Source organism: Oryzias latipes, chromosome 17 (assembly GCF_053564925.1).
Source record: "Oryzias latipes strain Hd-rR chromosome 17, Olatipes_Hd-rR_3.1".
Lineage (NCBI taxonomy): Eukaryota > Metazoa > Chordata > Actinopteri > Beloniformes > Adrianichthyidae > Oryzias > Oryzias latipes.
This window is the reverse complement of record NC_136253.1, coordinates 23,886,260-23,905,802: the sequence shown is the minus strand read 5'-3', so window position 1 is coordinate 23,905,802 and position 19,543 is coordinate 23,886,260. Positions and strand designations below refer to the sequence as shown.

Here is a 19,543-nt window from a genome sequence, read left to right as displayed (position 1 = left end):
TCAATTCTTTAATGTAGTTGGCTTTACAGGGTTAAAGTCATTCATTTCTCTTTACTTTTTTGATTAGCCATTACTTTTTGAAAAGTTCAAAATTGTTATTATTATTTTTTTTCGTACAAAAAAGCTTCAAGTGCTCGTAAACTCACCACAAGTCCAGACCTTCCTGGTTGTCCTGGGGGACCAGGAGGACCTGGGTCACCCTTCTCACCTTTGTACCCCTGATCCCCTTTATCTCCCTGAGAGATTTTTCAAAAGGTAAACATTTTTTTCTTTTTGTTAATTTTTGAAATTGTATGATTAAAATAAAATAAGTCTGTAGTATCTTAGATAGATCTTTTTTTAGACACAGTTTTAAAGAAACTCACCATCATTCCATCAGGTAATCTGGGGGCTAAGAAAAGCAAATAATTATTCAAATCTTCCTTAGCTTAATAATAAAAAGTAGCTTCACTGGTAATTTAATCTCACCAGATGTCCCCGGCTCACCAGGTGCACCTTCATCTCCTTTTTCTCCTTTCAGTCTCAGTGAATCCCCCGCCATTTCCGAGTCCTAAAAACACATTTAAGCATTTACAGGAGAACTGCGGATTTAGATTGGCACTTTTGAAAAAGAAAAAACCCTTGTATTAACCCTAGAGCACTATCGCGGGTGATTTTCACCCAAGCAAAACTATTTACATCAATTTTAATATGTTGCGTGTCAAGGAGTCTGTGCCTTCAACAGGGAAGTCTCACATGTCCTTGGAATGGGTGGACCAAAGACCAAGTTTCTAGTATCATTTTTTTTATTTTTTAGGAATTTTTTGTTCTCAAATTTAAAAATTTTCAGTAATTTTTGAGCATGTTTTTAGGAAATTCCTATGTTTTTCTTTTTGTTACACATAACACAGTATACACTGTGTAACTCTAATTTGTCTTGTGTTGTCATGTTTTGATCTCTTTTTAAGACAATTACTTTTTGTTGGGTATATTTTATTGTGTAAAAATTACTCTGCAAAAGTGATGGAGTAACTTATTAAAGCGAAAGTGTTCTAGGGTTAATGTTGAAATTAGTAAAATACTTATTGATTGTAACCAAAACATTGCGGTCAGCACTGCAGACTCTTTGTTAAATACATGTAACACATGCTTCAGGCAGCAGCAAATAAAACTAAAACTCCATTATCGAGGTTTTAATGAAGGGATCAAGGTTAAAGCAAAAGAGAATACAATATATGCATATTAGAAATTGACAGATACCTGAAAAAGGTTGGCATTTTACTTGAGACAAGATTGTCAGTAAATAAATCTATAAATCTCACCTTAAATGAAATGTATATTTGTCATCATATTTTAATCAGTTTAAATTGAAAATGTCAACAGATCATGAAATAACCTTTAAATATGGAAAAACTATGAAGAAGAAAAAAGATCCAAAGGTCCAACACCATAAAAAGAAAAGGCAAATCAGTTGCTCCCCTTATCCAACATGTAAATCAGACATGTTTTTCTTTTGCAATCAAATCTTTCTAACTTTTATAAATTTCATAATTACCAGTTTAACAAACAAAAACCATTTCTGATTTACATGCACCAAAGGGATGATACGGTGGCCCTGAAGTGCAAAGCATTCAACAAATCACTCGATACAAAAACATTTTTAAGATCACAACAACAATTAAAAAAAAAAAAATTTTTTAAAAAGCAGCATTACATTTTAGAAAACAAAACAAAATTTCAGAAACCAAAACTTGAAAAACAAAAATGACAAAAAAAAAACATTTCAGAAAACAAAATTAATTTCCAGGAAAAAAAAGAAATATTAAAAAATGAAAACATTTCAGAAAAAAAAATTCCAGAAAAAAATGAAATATTAAAAAATGAAAAACATTTCAGAAAAAAAAATTCCAGAAAAAAAATGAAATATTAAAAAATGAAAAACATTTCAGAAAAAAAATGAAATATTAAAAAATGAAAAACATTTCAGAACACAGAATGAATTTCCAGAAAACAAAACGAAATCTTCAAAAATGAAAAACATTTCCAAACCGGAAGAAGCAGGTACTATGGGACAACGCTGATTGGATGATGATTTTTGTCAATCATTTGAACTGAAAAGTATTTTAAATGAAGCGATGCCGGATTTTATCGTCCAAACAACAATGTACTATAATAATCCACGTATTTCCCATTTATATATCAAATAAAAAATGCAGCAAACTGTTAATGAACTTTAAAATTATTTTTTTAACATTTCGCCTGACACACGGTCACCCGGAAGTAGTTTGTGAGCACTTTTACTTTGAACGCTGTGCGCTAATGTCTACGGCTGCGAGGTTCACGCTGTCAATCATCTTTAGGTAAGAATCAATTCTGTGATCTTTTCTTTTGTCAGTCACATGTCTCTAAGGATGTTAATTTTAGGATGTTAAAGTGCTGCTTTGAAAAGATAATTTCTTTTTATCTTGCGCATGCGCAAAAAGAACCCGATGGAGACGAACCGTCTTCACATGAGAGCCGTTCCCGTTTTTGGTGACAACATGAGAGAAAAAGCTCCGAGCCAGCCTGATTCTGTGATTTATACAGTAATTACAGTAATTAAAGGCATCAGTGTTGCTAAAAATCGACTTTAAGACTGAAATCAGTAAACAAGTTCTTATGGGAAATAATATTAAAGTGCATTGTATATTTTTGAACCATGCATATACACATATACTGAAACTTAAAAATGAACTTTAAAGTTTATAAAATACTTAATTGAATTAACATGTGATATTTCTGCAGGTGAAGTTTCTCAAAGCGAAGTTCCAGAAAGGTTTGTGCTGCAGAACAGATGGCAGCTCTACATGGGAATACAAGAAGACTAAAGTCATTCATATCATTGTGCAGTGTACAGGCAAGTCACCATGATTTATGTGAAATGTAATCAATAAATATTATTTAACCTTAATATCTAATTTTTTTTTTAAAATTGCAGGTCCTTTAAAAAAAAGTCTTTAACCTGCTGCATAAGCCTGATTAGTTGTAAATGATGCAGTGGGGAGTGAAAAACGAAGCACAATTCCTGGCTTTAGCGTCGGGCTGATGATCTGGAAATCACATCTACGAGGAATCGCATCAAACACTTGTACAACTCCAAACAACTTAATGTTCCTTTAAGCAAAACTCCAGTTTAAAATGTTCATATTAGACTTGCTTCATTTAGGAGTTTTTCCATGTTTACCATTTTAGGTTTTAAAGCTTTATTAACAAAGATGATGTTTGATTTTCAAAGCTGTTGTTTAGAAATGTTTTTTTGTCAATGACAAAACTGAATGCTGACGTGAGGATTGTAATAATGGATATGAAAATAAACAAATTTGTTTCATAGCAATGCAGTATATTTATTGAAAACTTAACATGAATACGTTATTCAGTAACAGAAACAAAGAAACAGTTGTGGATTTTCCTTTATGGGCTTCTTCATGCAGTCAATCAAATGTTGCGCTTACAATCAGCATTTACTCAGCGTACCTGTCAGTCACATTTATTAGAGGAAAAAATGCATCTGGGAAAAGTCTGTTTGTGCTTAACAACTATATCAAAAAGAGTCATGTCAGGAAAGGTTTGTCCACATTGCTGCTCAGCATCACATCCAGAGGAAGATGCACAGGTAAGGGACCCCAGTTCCTGCTCGTACATGCTTGCAGCTTCCTCTGCCCTGGACTCCAGCTCCATTGAAATCCCTGACAGAGATAAATTAATAAATTAAAAATCCCTGACAGAAAAACATCAGCTGCCGTTCATCTTTCATTCAGGAAAAAGTTGAGTTCATCAAAATGAGGAGAAAATGGGTTAAACCAGAAATTCATTAGGGAGGGGTCAAAACACCAAACTCAGAATAAAATACATTATTTCAGTCTTATAAAAAATACATTCTAAAACAATTTGGTATTCCTCCTCTGCCTGAAAGACTAAAACGTTTTTTTTAAAGATTTATTTTACACTACAGACTTTGCCACCTTTAGTTACACACCTGGACGTGTCTGATGATGTGCACATCCAGTCATTTACTGTCATGTTTCTGTGCACTGACACACTCTAAAGTCACAGATCATAATAGTGTGAATAAGAAGCATTCATAAATGTTATTCTGAGACACAAACTGCTGCAGTTTACCTGACAGCTTTGCTGATTTATGCTGCTGGTACACCTGTCTGAGAATCCTGCCCACGTGACCCCCCCCCCCCCCCTCTCCAGCTGATGAGGTAACCTGTCATTAACGTATGACTGAAAGATCTTGGATCTGTCTGTAAACACCCACCTAGAAATCATGTTTAACGCTACATTTGTTAGATCAAACAAATGTGCCTCCATACCTTATCTGTGGCTGGCGGGACTGCATTTCCTGATGTGCGCCGTCTTTAACACCCGTTTCTTCGCAGCTGCTGCTTTAGACAGAATCCTCTCACGACATTTTGAAACATTTGTAAACCTGGTTGGTGTTGATATTTCTGCGTGCGTTCTGTCATCACATCCGCTAAATATTCAAAGATTAACGTTTATGTTAACGTTTTACCGTCCCTTTCTTTGTTTACCTGCAGAACGGACGTCATCCACACAAACTACTTCCGGGTGACCGTTCTGCTTCAGACGAAATATTCAAAAAATAATTTAAACCTTCATTATCTGTTTGCTGCATTTTTGATTTAATATGTAAATGGGAAATACGTGGATTATTATAGTACATTGTTGTTTGGACGATAAAATCCGTCATCGCTTCATTTAAAATACTTTTCAGTTCAAATGATTGACAAACATCATCATCCAATCAGCGTTGTCCCATAGTACCTGCTTCTTCCGGTTTGGAAATGTTTTTCATTTTTGAAGATTTCGTTTTGTTTTCTGGAAATTCATTCTGTGTTCTAAAATGATTTTCTTTTTTTAATATTTCATTTTTTTCTGAAATGTTTTTCATTTTTTAATATTTCATTTTGTTTTTCTGAAATGTTTTCATTTTTTTTATTTCATTTTGTTTTCTGGAAATTAATTTTTTTTCTGAAATGTTTTCATTTTGTAATATTTCTTTTTTTCCCTGGAAATTAATTTTGTTTTCTGAAATCTTTTTTTCTTTTTTTTCTTTTTTATGTTTTGGTTTCTGAAATTTTGTTTTGTTTTCTAAAATGTAATACGCTTTTTAAATTGTTGCTGTGATCTTAAAAATGTTTTTGTATCGAGTGATTTGTTGAATGGTTTGCACTTCAGGGCCACCGTAGGATGAAGATCAGTGCAGTTTCACTCTTTCCTGATCAACAAAGACAAGTTAAGAAAACAACATTTGAGATGAAACATTATTGGTTGTTTGTCCATTAATTTTATATTTTTATGGAATGAGACTGTTTGGAAGAGAATATAGATTTTTATATTAATCTCATTTAAGATGAGCTTCTCTTTATTAATGACACAAATTGATGGCTTGTAAAAAAAAATGTTTTGGACAGCATATCGTGAAAATTCACACCAAGCTCACAGATAGAAGGCAGAGCATCAGGAAAGCAGGAAGAGAAACCAAAGAAAAATCAAAGGATTAGGGAGAACTGGGTATTTGCTTAGGTGAGACCAGAGAAAGGTCATGCTGGGAAGCCCACACACCACCAGAACCACCACGAGGTCCCGGTTTCACATGAAACGGACCAGTCAGGGGGTCTGACACAGACTTACTAGTCCTTTTTTGCAGTGCGGTCTGGGGCGCACCGGGAACACTGTCTTTAACATTCAAAGAAGAGCAGTTTAAAAATAAAAACCCACATACAATCAAGTAAAAAAAAAAAAAAGAAACATCAACAAGTTAAAACAAAATCCCAAAAGAAAATCCTAAAATTTTGTCACAAATCATGGCCAGAGGGCATCAAATACTAAAACGTCTCAATGTTTTTACCCAGTAAGTGGATCTCTAGATATCTACTTTTTTTCTCATTGTTTTTCATTTTTCATTTCATTTTTTTATTAGTTAAGACTAAAGGGAATCTTTTTCCAATCGACAGGCATTGCTTCAGCTTTGAGATCTGGCAACTATAATCTATAAATAGAAAGATAAATAAAGCTTCAATATACATTTAACTACAGCATATGTATTGGATTTTGGAATGCAAGTGAAATTGGTTTATTCCTCATGAACTGACCGAAACAGAAGCTATTTGTAGCAAAGTAAATGAATAAAAAACAGAAAACCTGAAATACTCACGATTATATAAGTGCTACACTAAAGCACGGCTGCGGGAGTTTCATTTTGTGTGACTTCTTATAAATATTAGATTATTTTCTTTTAGTAAAGCATTTTAACAGAAAATATTTACATTTATCCAGCATAAAATTGATCAAAAATACTTCAAAAAATCAAAATGTCTGTTTTCTTAGGCAAAGATTTTCTAAAACTCATTTAAAATGTTAACATTTTACTTAATTATCTTTTTATCATTGACTACTTGAATTCTGGTTGATTTAAATGTGTATTGGTACTGCCTAAAAACATGTAGAAAGTTTTTATTGTGGTCTTAGAAGAACAAATATATCTTTTTGATGGTTTCTCTTTTTTTTTCTAAGACAGTTAGAAAGAAAAACAGACAGAGGCAATAAAACAGAGAATTCACACTTTCCATTAATGCACACTTACCCCATTGAATCCAAAAACTCTGCCCGGAAGTCCAGGAGGTCCGGGTGGACCAGGAGGGCCTGGAGGACCCTTAAAAAGATGAAGAATTAATGTTTAATTTTTAATGAAAAGAAGCCACAAAAAGTTTAATCTAGTAGTTTTGTTTCAATTTATGTATGTAAAGTTTCTCTGTGTTAATTTGATGTTCAAAAATGCATCCTAATATTAAATATTTCTTATGGACTTATTCACTCACCAAAGATTAAGGTTATGTTCTGCATGTTTTATTGTTGGTTGCAAGAAAGGCGATCACTCTAAACGGGTTTAATCCCTTCATGTCTGTTGTAGCGAATATGCAACAAACCACCTTTTCACCAAAATTCCCTTAATTCAACATCTACTTAAAAGCAAAAACATTTCTGAATTTTTTTTGTGTTCATTGCTGGAAATAAATTCAGGCGTTAAGGGGGTTCAACCCTGCCCACCAACAATCTCTTAATGGACACAAAAGATAAGGCTGGCTTATTTGATGGAGTATTTGACTACTCAACTCATTCCTGGATTTTCATGATTTTATTCAAATTTTCTACATTTCTGTTTATTTTTTGTTTGCCGTTACTTATTTTTATGTTAATTTCATGTGATGCTACACCTTAAGGCAATAAAGTTCTAAAAAAAACATTTGAAAAATGTATCCTCATGATTTTAAATTGTCAATTTACCAATTTGTATTTCTTGTGTAATTTTTTGTTTAGGAAAAAAGGTTTATTTGAACTAGAGGGTAACATTTTACATTAGCGCAAACAACTTTCACTTTTTTTAATCCATTTATGCCCTCAAAAGTGGAGTTTGTACTAATAATTTATTTATTTGAGACCTTTTATTTTACAAAGTTCTGGAAACAATGTTAAAAAGACTGAAAACTCTTTGAAATAGTAATTTACATCAAACATTGACGTGTCATGGTTTGACAGTTCTTTGTCCATTTGTCTCCCCCTCCTGGATACTGCTGCTGTTTTCCTGTTTTTGTCTTCACATGTGTTCAGGATGACAGCAGGGCATTCGGACACACCTGCAACTCATCAACCCTCCAGTACTTAAGCCCAGCTCCTGCAGCATCGCCCTGCCTGTCTGTCAGCTTATCTCTAATGGTATTGAGCCCACCCCTGAGCTCTGTAGGCATTGCGAAACAATGTTTACTTTACATTTGATTCCTTGTGGGTTTTTTTTGTGCTCTATGGTCTTGACTGTCCTAACCCATCCTAAAAAGCCCTCTGTCTGCTCTGACCCTGCACCTTGGAAAATAAATTACCAATTTACATCTCAGCTCCAATAAACTATATTGTATTGTCCCCACATCTTCTGTTTTCCTCTGATCATGAAATTTCATAGGACACCCCCCCCCCCTTTTTTTTAAATATAAGTGTGATTGTTACCTGAAGAAATTCAGCCCACAGACAGTTCTCATAGGTTTATTTCACTTACTAATAGTAATCACAAGTTTAACAGAAAAAGCTGATAACCTTAATCCATACTTTGAAAAAAACAGATTATAATTGTGGATCTTAATAGATAAATCAAAATAGAACAATTCAAAACTATTTTTTTAATCAACTAACCAACCAACCAACCAACCAACCAGCCAGCCAACCAACCAACCAGCCAGCCAGCCAACCAGCCAGCCAGCCAGTCGGCTTTATTTATAAAGTAATCAAAGTGCTGTGCAAGTAAAATTAAAACAAAAGCTTAAAACACAAAACAATAAAATGCAATAAGAGAAACTGTTTTCATAGAACAATAATAGAAACAACAGATCAACAGTTATCGAGTCAGTCTGTTCTCACCAAAAGTCCAACAGAATCACCTTTTTCCCCTTTGTCTCCAAGTATACCGGGTCGACCCTAGAAGAAAATAAAAGACGGCAAAACAACTGTATTCTGTTAAGGCAATGTCACACAGCCACTGTGCACATATTGTGCATATTGCATTGAAGAAATTGGTCTTTTGTGAATAAACGTGGAAGAAGTGCGAAAAGTTGTGGTCTTTATGTGTAATTTTCACAGATGCATTTCAAATGAACCACGTTAAACCCACGGAAGAAGTACGAATAAACCACACAAAGAACATGTGAATCTACGTAGAACATGAACTTTGCGTGATTATTGCGCTGTTTATATGTAGTTCATTAGTGCTTCGTGAGTTTATTATGTAAGGGATGATGGCGACAAAGTGTGCATCATCAGAAATTAAAGCACACCGTGGAAGCTTGAACCTTCCATGAAGTGTAATAATTTCTGATAGTGCACACTTCGAAGGCCATTATCCCACTTATACCACGATCATTTACAAAAGAAATCAATATTTAATTAGCTACTTTATTCTTCTTATTTGTTTGGTTTAGATTGCTTTTTTTTCCACAAAAAGTGGACCATTCGTTACATGGGTGGGGGGGGGGGCAGCTTACCCTGGACTTCAGCTGCAAAGGAAAGCGAAATACTTGCTGATCATCTTGATAAGTTAAATAAAGCATCAGTTCAGAGAGAAAGTTCACCTCTTACTACTTGTTTTTTGTCCAGATGATGAATCTAAAGTTTGTTGTAAAGAAGCCAGCAAGGTGATATAGAACATTTAACCCTTGTGCTATCTTAGATGACCCCATCCTTACATTAACGTGTTCTCCCTACCATGACAAAGGTGGATAAAGGTGGAAAGATTTCATGTAATCCATGGACACCAGTGAGGTTCACAAATCATTGAAGAAAAAAGGTTCAGCGCACTGTCTAGTGGGTCTAGATGACCCAACTCCCAATGTTAAAGTGCCTAGGATAGCACAAGGGTTACGCTATGTGACCGGAACTTCTTTTTAAGGTGCACTATCACTATCACTGTGGATTATCACTTATTAATCAACACTTAGCAGCCAATCAGAATCGAGTATTTACCCGGACTGTAGTAAACATAATTTTAGTGTGATATGTGCGCCGTATATGCGATATAAAAGTTATACATTGGTGGTACGTCGTGGAAAGCCACAAACTTGGGTATGTATCTCACAAGAATTGTGCAAAATTGCGTAATATTTACATAATACTACTGTAAAATGAGCATAAACTGCTTAATTCTCAACCAACCCAAAATTGGGAATAGCTTAAATGTATGTGAAGACCCGTCGGACGAAACCCTCAACAGACATCTGCGCATGTGTTTCTGACGATTGCAAGAAACACTTATGAATCACATGTATCACGCAGGTATCACAAAAGACCGACATGTTATACGTGGGAAACGCTCAGAGTGTATGAAATGGCTGTGTGACACTGACATAAGGTAAATGTTTGCAGGATATGGTTACAATTCACCACAAATCTTACTCGGTAAAAAAAACAAAGTTAAGTCTTCAAAGCTCGAAGGGTGTGTAATATTCACTCACTGGACGTCCAGGAAGGCCAATTCCTCCCTTCTGTCCAGGAGGACCAGTTGGTCCCTATAAAAAGGATTGTAAAAAAATAAAAACGTATCTCTCATCAGCAGCCTCCTAATTAGACAGTTTACGAAATATTAAAGCAGGTAAAGAAGGAAATATCCGATGTTGGAATATACCAACCATAAGTCCAGCTGATCCTGGGAAACCACGATCACCCTGATAATTAATAGAAAAGCACATCAGTAGAAGGAAACAAATGTGTTGGATTGATGGCGCCATTTCTCACAGGGACATTTTATCTTCTCTGACAAAAGCTATTTTTATTTCCTGAAAGTTGCATCTTACATTCACCTTTATTTAATAAAGTTACAACATTTAAAATCCATCATTTTGGGGGTATTTTATATGTCAAAACTGTTGATTTCATGCGTGATTTAGTGTTGAACACATTTAGTTACATACATTTAGGTCAATACATTTATATTTGATGCTTTTTGAAAGACAAACATTGACCAGAGAATGTCTGTAAAGATGTGTTACTATATATTTAATTTATTAACATTTCTGGGGGGGGGGGGGGGAAACTTAAATTGTGGTGAATCAATTGCATTTGCAGAAATTCTGTTACATCCCAAACATTTTAGAAAAATATGAAAAAGAATCCTATACAAGAATTATCCCCACAGTTATTTAATTATAATATCCAACAATGGATTTCCTTTTTATAAGGCCTACATCAGCATTCTAACTGAGTTCAAGCCACCACATTAAGTCTGCTACCTTTGGGCCTTTTGGCCCCTGAGGGCCTCTGGGTGCAGATAAAATAGATCCATCTGCAGCGATGGTCACTCCTGGTTCTCCTTTTTCTCCCTGTCAGAGTGAAAACACAGCAATTACAAAGACGATCTGCTTAACAAATAGTTTTAAGATGTTGTAAAATGTGTTTTTGAGACCCTTTTTTTTGCCGCAGTTCTCACCTTGACACCTGAAGGACCCTGAAGACCATCAGGACCTTTGTCTCCCTTTGGTCCTCGAGGGCCCTGAGAAGTAGTAAAAAAAGTAATATCACGCAAAGATTGGAGGTTTTTAGTTATTTCTGAAGAGGCTTTCCCCCCAAAAACATGAAAATGTAACCCATTTTTCTATGTGGAAACTGTAAACAAACACACACTTCTAAAGATGAAAATGGTTCTTACTGGAAATCCAGCTCTGCCAGGCAGACCTTCATGGCCCTGCAGATACACATGTACACACACGCATTCCTGTCATTGATGTGACTGGAAAAAGCTTATAATCACATAAAAAAAACAACTGCAATCTTGTAAATACAGTTAAAAGTTAAAATATTCTAATTTCATCTACCCAATGTAGAAAAATTATATTTAAAGAAGCAAGACCCTTTTTGTTCTTCTGTAGCTTGAATATGACATGCATTCTTTCTCGCATTTTTACTTTGCTGTTTTTCTTCCATCCATTTTCTTTCTTCTTTTGGGTCAATGGGTGTCCTGGCTACCCTGTTACCCAATTAGCCAGTGAAACATGTCTTTGGACTGTAGGAGGAGTGCCTGCATGGGAAGAACTTGCAAACTTCACACAGAAAGGGCCTTAGCTGGGATTTGAACCAGGGCCTTTTTGCTGTGAGGTGAGTGTGCTGACCACTGCTCCACCATGCAGCCCCAACGTTTTTTACATGTGCATTATTGATTAGTGCAAAACCTTTAGACATCACAGTCATTTTTGCATCCAAACAGCTACGCACCTTTGGCCCTGGAGGTCCTCTAAACTCTGAGAGGTTGAAGATAGCTTCTGTAGTATTTAGCAGTATCTGCACACGGAGGAGGTCAGTTAAAAAATAAAAACATCATTTGGCAACAAAAAAAATACATTTGTGTGTTTGTTTGTATTTGCTTGAGTTATTTCTTTCGTCTTTTTTTTAATTACAAAAAAAACCTAAATTTTCCATCTACTATTCCTAACATTAAGTGCTGGTCAAAGCTATAGAAACAGGGTTAAATATTTTATTTTTTACAGCATCAAAGTCATTCTTGACATCTTTCTTTTTTAATCTATTAGTGTGTGTTTTTCTACAGGTGTTGGTTTGTGTCCTCTTACATCCTGAAAACTAACAGGAGGTCCAGGAGGTCCGGGAGGCCCCGGAGGCCCTGGTATACTGAGTCCATCGGCCCCTGGATCGCCCTGCAGGATGCATAAAAAGGCCCACAGTGAGATACTGGTTTGGATTTGGTTTGTTATCTCATGTGACCAATGGACAAAACCTCAGGACCATCACAAATTCCGAAACAGACTCCAGGATAGCTAAGCATGTTGAGTTTTATGACATTTTGAATAAAACTGAGTTGGAAATATTCAGAACATTTGCACACTGAAACGCGTTCAGTAGAAACAGAAAATGTCAAATGTAATGTGTTATCTTTTTGAAAAAGAGTCACTAAATACATTTTAAAACTTGTTCAATACAAACTACAGATGAACAAGATTGAAAAAGTAATTTCTGGAATGTTTAAAACAAAAAAGCATCACTGGTTTTTATGGATACTACACTAGCAGCTGACATGAATCAAACTAAGATTTTCATCTATGTGTGAGGATTGTGCACTTTAAGTTTGTCTTTTTTGTGTTTTTCTTGTGTGGTCATGTTGTGTTTTGAGCTCTCCCTCCGTCAAAGTGACTTCGGGATCTTGTTCATAATCATCCACAGCTGTTTTCACTTTGGTTAATTGTCCTCAACTCATATATATGTCTGCTTTTTCAGTTCGTGTTGATTAGGTCACTTTAAGTTTGTGAAATCTTTAAAGACACACACTGATAAAAATGGGGTTTGTAACATGTTCTTGTGGCATTTTTCTAATGAAATTTAATTTAAATCTGAATTGTCTTGATTTTCCTTGATTCAAATCATTGTGAATCAGGAGCAGATGGAAAAAAAAAAGGATTTTACTGGTCGGGCCACACGTTCCCTGCTCCATTCTGATGCATCTACTTGCAGACGACTAGATCTGTGTACTTTAGGTTAGGGCTTTAAAGGGCTGTAAGTTAGCAGGAGAGAGTGTAAACAGATGCATGATGGACGATGGAGGCAAATGTCTGATTAACTACTGCCGCTCTGCAGCAACTATTTCCCATAAAACAACAGGTATTTTTGTTTTTGCCTAGAGACTGCATCAATGCAATAAAAAGACCACAGGGAACGCTTTAAAAAGGGTTCTGACACCAAGTATGCTCTGGCTTCTACATAGAAGGTGGAACAAAGTGTGCAAGGTCAGCAACAGTACCTTGGTGCCTGGACTTCCTTTCTCTCCCTTGGATCCCTGTTTGCAATGAGAGAAAAAAAAAAGCTAAAAATTTAATTTACCACAAAATATGTTCCTCATTTATATACTTGTCTAAAGTAGTTTGCTTTACATTAACACATCTTGTAAGCCTGCAGATCTTTCTTTCTCTAACAAATCAAAAATATCAGTGAAATTGCTAAAACCTACCTGACTATGTTTATCCGGCTCAGCTTAATTTAAGACTTTAATACGTTGACTACTTGAGGTTTAACACAAATACTGAACATGCTAAATGCTGTATAGTTAAAAGTTATTTGCACATTTTTAAAAAGATAACTTTAGATAAACAGTGAGAATGTAATGCTTGGTGCAAGGAGTTACATGTGATCTGCTGGTCACTTTTGTGGGTAAACATTAAAAGATGAATAGAATAGAATAATCTTACCTTATTGCACTGATCTGGACAGAATTACAAATCAACCGTCTTTGATTATCAAAAATAACTTTATCATAGCCCTGCGACAGACTTACGAACTGTCCAGGGTGTCCCCTGCCTTCGCACACAAGTGGCCAGGATAGGCTCCAGCAGCCCCGTGACCCCGAAAGGGATATGACGGCAGAAGATGAATGAATGAATGAATGAATGAATGAATGAATTAAATTGATCATAAAAATACATTTAAAAAAGTGTAGTTTTTTCACGGTTTGATATTTTTCTTTTAGTCTTGGTTTTTCACGTCTTTGAGTCCATCTCAGGTACAAAATGCCTCATTTTAAAAGAAAGATTTGGAAAAACTGAGCAAAAAGTTGGCTTGTTGGCTCTTTGATGATAATTTGCAATTTAGTAGTGACTACATCCTTCCTAACCATAAGCCATTTTTTTTCTGTATTGGCTATTTCCAGTGCAAGGTCATAGAAATTCTGGAGTTTAGTCCAGCATCTGAAGGTCAAAAGCAGGGTACACCCTGGACATCAAAAGGCCTCACACTTTCTCACACCTAAGGGACAAGGTAGAGTAACCAATCAACCTATGAAGTTTGTATTTGGACTGCCGAAGGAAGCTGGAGTCATACAAATCCTTAACTATACAGATTTTAAAATCTGCATCATGCAAATTTTAATCAAATTTCTTTTCTTTTCTTTAGCCATTTAAAAAAAAAACCTTATGCAACATTTCTCAAAATTTAAGTTAAAAGTTCAGTTTAAAGAATGTTCCCTGAACATTTCACTTAAATATTAAATATCTTATCAGAAAGAATATTGATGCTGCAACTTCTACAACCAACTACTTACTCTGGCGCCTGGCAGTCCAGCAGGACCCTGACGGCCCTCCGGTCCTGGATTGCCTGGTTCACCCTGGAGTTAAACAGCAAAATCACAGACGTCCATTAAGAAGACACAAAACCAGGGGTGGAGCTACAGTGGGGCAAAAGGGAACAGCTGCCCTCCCATCAAAACGCTTCGCAATTTTTAAGTCAATATTATTGTCACTATTGTCAAAGATTAGGTAACCATCAGAACAAGCTTCTTAACCATTAGCACTGCAGATAAAAGAACTACTGTTTTAATATGAACAATAATGTCAATAAAAAAACTGTTAACTATGTATTTCTGATCTTTTCAATTGTGATGGCTTTCCACTCTGCTGTTCTCATTCGCCACCTTTTCAAAGTCTTCTGCCCCCCTTTGACCCCCTCATATAAAATGTTCTAGCAATACCACTGCACAGAAATAATGAACTTACTTTGGTGGAGTGTCCTGGAACTCCTGGGGCTCCATCCTCTCCCTACAGTCATAAAACAAGGAGATACGTCACCGCACTTTAAATGAAGAAGCCGAACATGCTGGCTTTTTTGCAGGACTGTGCGTTTATGTGTGCTAAATAAATTACCGGTGGTCCAGGTGGGCCTGGAGGACCCTAAGGAAAACCAAACACAAACAAATATTACATCTGAAACTGTGTATAACAGCTCATTAACTTCTGTGGCACAGACCTGAAGGTCTCTTGCTCCAAAAAGCGTCTCACTTTTCCCAGATCCTTCCATATCCTGACAAGAAAAACCCAAATTCAAGACTCACTCCAAGCTCTAATTCCCCAGTTTGACCGTTTTATCTTAACCTAACTGGCTGCATCAGCCGAAACCTGTGAGGCAAGTGTAGTATTCAATTCAGCCACCTCTACAAAGAATTTGGTTCCCGGAGGTCCAGATGGGCCAGGGGGTCCTGGTGGGCCTGGAGGACCCCTCCTTCCTTGAGGACCAGCTGGTCCTTGTGGCCCCGGAATTCCTATTTCACCTACAGATCCACATTCCCCCTGTAAATTTCAACAAAAAAACTAGTCTGGTTAGACAAAAATGCATTTATTTAGGGGATTTATTTTAATTTTGATGTATTGGTGACCTTTGGTCCAGGTACTCCAGGCAACCCTCGGTCACCCTGTGAGTATTAAAAAAGTAAAAATGAGGAGGTGTCAATTTGCGGGCATATTATTAATACATTTTCAGTAGCTAAATGGACTATGAAGTAACCATTGACTGTATAAGAGAACTGAACTGAGCAACTGTGACGTCACCCACAGAAAACCACTCACTTCTAGTTCCAATACAATGAAATCGATTCAGTCATAATTATTTCGCAATCCGACCCCAGCCATGTTGGAAACAGAAATCGTCAGTAACAAATAATTGGTTCCAGTCGGTCTGAGTCTACCGGTACATTTCTATAGCAACCACTCTCACCAGTCAGGAGTGAGCTAGTTGGAAGTCCAAACCTCTTGAAAGCCGGCTTGGAAGAATTTGTCAGTTAATTAGTTTGAACGTTTGACTTGAGACCACATACCTTACTTTTATCGAGGCTTCTAATTACCACATTATATCAGTTTGTTAATAATTTTAATAAATACAGAAAAAATGTCATTAAAAATAATTAGGATTAGCAAGAACATGTTAAAAAAAGGGATCAAAGCAATTATGGTTATTCTGACAAATAGAGTGACTGAGTAATAGCTGTTTATTTCTCTATAAAAGTCTATAGGATTTTTGGCTTCTTGAATCCAGCGGGTACTTCCTGTTTGGAATGCCAAGGAGGAGAAGTCACTCAGTCCAGTTCTCATATACAGTCAATGGAAATACCCAAACATTTAGTGAAAACCTTTCAGCTTTTCATGCAGTGAGACTGAGACTAAAACGTACTTTGAGTGAATGACCCACTGAGCATTGATGCTCTCAGGGTTGTGGCGCTTAAAAGAAAGCCCACAATCGTTTCAAAGTTTGTGTTTTTCCAACATCCCAGCTAGAAAAAGGAGAACAATCTCCACTATGTGACTTCTTTAAATCAGAATTAGGAATGGCATCGAGTTCTTGCCTTCTCTCCAACAGCTCCTGGTAGACCTGGAGTCCCATTTCTTCCTGCAGGACCCTGGAAAACCAATCACAGAAACAGAGCAAAAAAAACAAAAACAAAAAAAAAACAGGAAATGTCAGAAAGAAAGGAACACAAGGTGAAAAGGTCATGTCTTCTCAAAAGGAACCAACAATGTGTCAAGACGACAGCTGATCACTTTAAAGGAATACCCCCAAACAATTTTCACAAACAGAGAACGTCATGCATGCCAACATTGTGAAGCAAAATATGTCTATCTATTGTGCTTTGGCACAATGTAACATGAAGCAGCAGTGGCAGCAGTGGCAGCAGTGACGACAGCAAGGAAGATTTAATAGCTTCTTATGGAATCTGTATTGCTCTGTATTCCTTTAAGAAGTGCCAACATTTAATCAAAACCAATTAAAGGGCTGTGATAACAAGAGGAAGAGGGGAAAACGGGAAATCAACTCAAGATAAATCTCTGCTGATGAACAACAATAAAACAGCTAATGAAAGATCCAGGACACTGAGATATAACTTCTATCTGTATTTCCAATTACGGGTTTGACCAGCATATAAACACCTTTTAGTTAGATATAAATCGGTAACCATATTTAAAACTTAAGAACTTTTCCTAAACAAGCTTTTTAGTCCCTAGCAAACTCTGTGGATTCCTATTCCTTTCTAATGTAAGTTTATCAAAGATGTCAAACTATAACTTTTTATGTCCTTTGACATGTAGAACAAAGGTAACTTCTGCTTCAGTCATTTTATCCCATCCAGGATGTCCTTGTTTTTCCTAAAAAGAAACCATACAGTTTGTGTTCAGGAGGGAAAAAAATATAAAATAAAAAAAACAATTACATTAATTTTTCATACATATTTTCAATAAATGTATACAAATGCAAAATAAAAATAAACAAAAATATGCATTAAAGGAATGTCGATCCCTTTAGCACAAAGACTTTAGTAAAACAAATTAGAAAAGCAAATGTGCAAATCTGTATTGTTTCTAAAGATGAAATGCACTCATGAAACAACTTGAAAACAATTATTTTCCATTTACTTACTTCTCATAAATAAAATGAAACTTCATGCTGCTATGTTTCATTTTTCAATGGATAGCGTGTACATTGAAAGCAGGCTGCTGTCTGTGAGCAGGTGGACAACATGCTAAGAGCAAACGTTCAGTCAGTAATGTTTGAGTAATGAGGTTCATCGTTTTTGGTTTTTATCAATAGTATTGTTGCTTGACCAATAAAAGCACTAACTGTTTACAACATCATCTTTTTTGCACAGTGACAAAGTTTTGATCGTTGCTTTTATGTCTTTGCAGAATTTAGTTGGGCCACCTCAGTACTCTGACTTCTGACTGATCAAGTATTGTCTTGTCATTGTTGTCTGGTTTTTGCAGCAAACCAGAACCAAGTACCTCATCTGAACCCCAGGTGGACCCATACTCATGGCCAGAGCCAGAACCACAACCAGAGTCAGAACTCCCACCAGAAACTAAATCAGCATAGAGCTTGGAGCTGAGGACAGAGGTTTGCTCCGAGCTCAAAACTGAGCTGTCAGGAGCAGAACCACTAAACAAATCCTCAACAATCTGAAACAGAATGGGAGAGGGGGAGACAGCACAGGTGGGAAGATAAAGTTAAAGGGCCACACACAGGGAGGGGGTAAACGAGGCTCAATTTACAGGTGACATAAACCCATTATTGAACATAAATGCAGCCTGAAACACAAAAACCCAAATTAATTAAAATATTTAAGGAGTTAAAGTTTAGTTTCATTAAGTTCACTCACTGGCTCTCCGTTTAGACCATTTCTCCCAGGTGGACCAGGTGGTCCAGCATGGTGAAGGGACAGTTCTGCTCCTTTGTGGGGTCCAGGGGGACCAGGAGGTCCTGGAGGCCCTGGTGGACCAGGAGGACCCTGAGAGCAAGAGAAGACTGATTTTAAACTGAAACTTTTGGTGAGATTGTTGTATCTGTGGTTTTATTTTTTACCCTGATGAATTCATTGTCTGTGTCCAGGTCTTCAAATCCAGAACCCAGCGCATCTTGTCTAAACTGAGACACAGTTTTTATGTTTTGTCTTTCAAGAGTGTTTGAGGAGTACTTTTTTGACAAACAAAATTAGAAAAAAAGATACAAGCTTACAGGTACACTGCGGGATCTGGGAGGTCCCGGGGGCCCTGGTGGGCCAGGGGGGCCTGGTAAACCAACTGCTGGATCACCCTGTGCAGGTAAAAGTGAAAAGAACAATAACATCCCAAAAGGTTTTCCCATTTTTCTTTGCATTTGGATAAATGCTTTCTAAAGCTGTTTTCAACAGCTTATTTCAAACAAAAGCATTTGATGCACCTTTTCTCCTTTAGCTCCATCTTCTCCACCCAGGCCTGGAAAGCCCTGAGATCCTTTCTGGCCCTGGTGGAAAAATATAACCGTAGTCACGTCAATGGAGGCCACTAGTGACATTATTCTGAATACACACTCACTGGATACTATATTAGACACACCTATCTGACTGCTCTTTAACGCAAATTTTTTGTCAGCCAATCACATGTCAGCAAATCAATGCATTTAGGCACGTAGACATGGTCAAGAAGATCTGCTGCAGTTCGAAACGAGCATCAGAATGGGGAAGAAGGGTGACTTAATGACTTTGAACCTGGTATGGTTGTTGGTCCCAGACGGGCTGAGTATTTCAGAAAATGCTGATCAACTGGGATTTTCACCCACAATCACATCTAGGGTTTACATAGAATGGTCCGAAAAAGAGAAAATACCCAATGAGGTGGGCAGAAATGTCTTGTTGATATCAGAGGTCAGAGGAAAATGGCCAGACTGG

The 19,543-nt window shown here is 36.5% G+C and overlaps 1 protein-coding gene and 2 long non-coding RNA genes across 10 annotated transcripts in view; 1 reads left to right on the top strand and 2 right to left on the bottom strand.

Moving 5' to 3' along the window:
• The window catches only part of col15a1b (collagen, type XV, alpha 1b), a 60,206-nt gene that overhangs the window by 7,240 nt on the left and 33,423 nt on the right, over window positions 1–19,543 (bottom strand). For 2 of the 8 annotated variants that reach the window (XM_078935568.1, XM_078935563.1), the window contains 26 exons: window positions 19,057–19,119; window positions 18,853–18,930; window positions 18,700–18,762; window positions 18,497–18,625; window positions 18,123–18,296; window positions 16,691–16,744; window positions 15,728–15,763; window positions 15,504–15,641; window positions 15,322–15,375; window positions 15,219–15,245; window positions 15,072–15,113; window positions 14,621–14,683; window positions 13,328–13,363; window positions 12,147–12,230; window positions 11,794–11,859; window positions 11,231–11,266; window positions 11,012–11,074; window positions 10,815–10,904; window positions 10,215–10,250; window positions 10,041–10,094; window positions 8,455–8,511; window positions 6,632–6,700; window positions 5,680–5,724; window positions 469–550; window positions 366–391; window positions 147–236 (listed from right to left, as the gene is read on the bottom strand). In XM_078935568.1, the coding sequence (XP_078791694.1) occupies window positions 147–236; window positions 366–391; window positions 469–550; window positions 5,680–5,724; window positions 6,632–6,700; window positions 8,455–8,511; window positions 10,041–10,094; window positions 10,215–10,250; window positions 10,815–10,904; window positions 11,012–11,074; window positions 11,231–11,266; window positions 11,794–11,859; window positions 12,147–12,230; window positions 13,328–13,363; window positions 14,621–14,683; window positions 15,072–15,113; window positions 15,219–15,245; window positions 15,322–15,375; window positions 15,504–15,641; window positions 15,728–15,763; window positions 16,691–16,744; window positions 18,123–18,296; window positions 18,497–18,625; window positions 18,700–18,762; window positions 18,853–18,930; window positions 19,057–19,119 (1,755 nt within the window). The remainder of the gene's footprint in view (window positions 1–146; window positions 237–365; window positions 392–468; window positions 551–5,679; window positions 5,725–6,631; window positions 6,701–8,454; window positions 8,512–10,040; window positions 10,095–10,214; window positions 10,251–10,814; window positions 10,905–11,011; window positions 11,075–11,230; window positions 11,267–11,793; window positions 11,860–12,146; window positions 12,231–13,327; window positions 13,364–14,620; window positions 14,684–15,071; window positions 15,114–15,218; window positions 15,246–15,321; window positions 15,376–15,503; window positions 15,642–15,727; window positions 15,764–16,690; window positions 16,745–18,122; window positions 18,297–18,496; window positions 18,626–18,699; window positions 18,763–18,852; window positions 18,931–19,056; window positions 19,120–19,543) is intronic. The other 6 variants (XM_023964779.2, XM_011486582.4, XM_078935569.1 and 3 more) reach the window with 4 other exon arrangements.
• Window positions 2,217–3,352, top strand: LOC144986898 (uncharacterized). Its single transcript, XR_013650766.1, has 3 exons — window positions 2,217–2,339; window positions 2,764–2,875; window positions 2,957–3,352. It is a non-coding gene; the product is annotated as an uncharacterized LOC144986898 (long non-coding RNA).
• On the bottom strand, window positions 3,338–4,558 carry LOC144986897 (uncharacterized). The gene is made up of 2 exons (XR_013650765.1): window positions 4,338–4,558; window positions 3,338–3,704 (listed from the first exon to the last, which is right to left on the bottom strand). It is a non-coding gene; the product is annotated as an uncharacterized LOC144986897 (long non-coding RNA).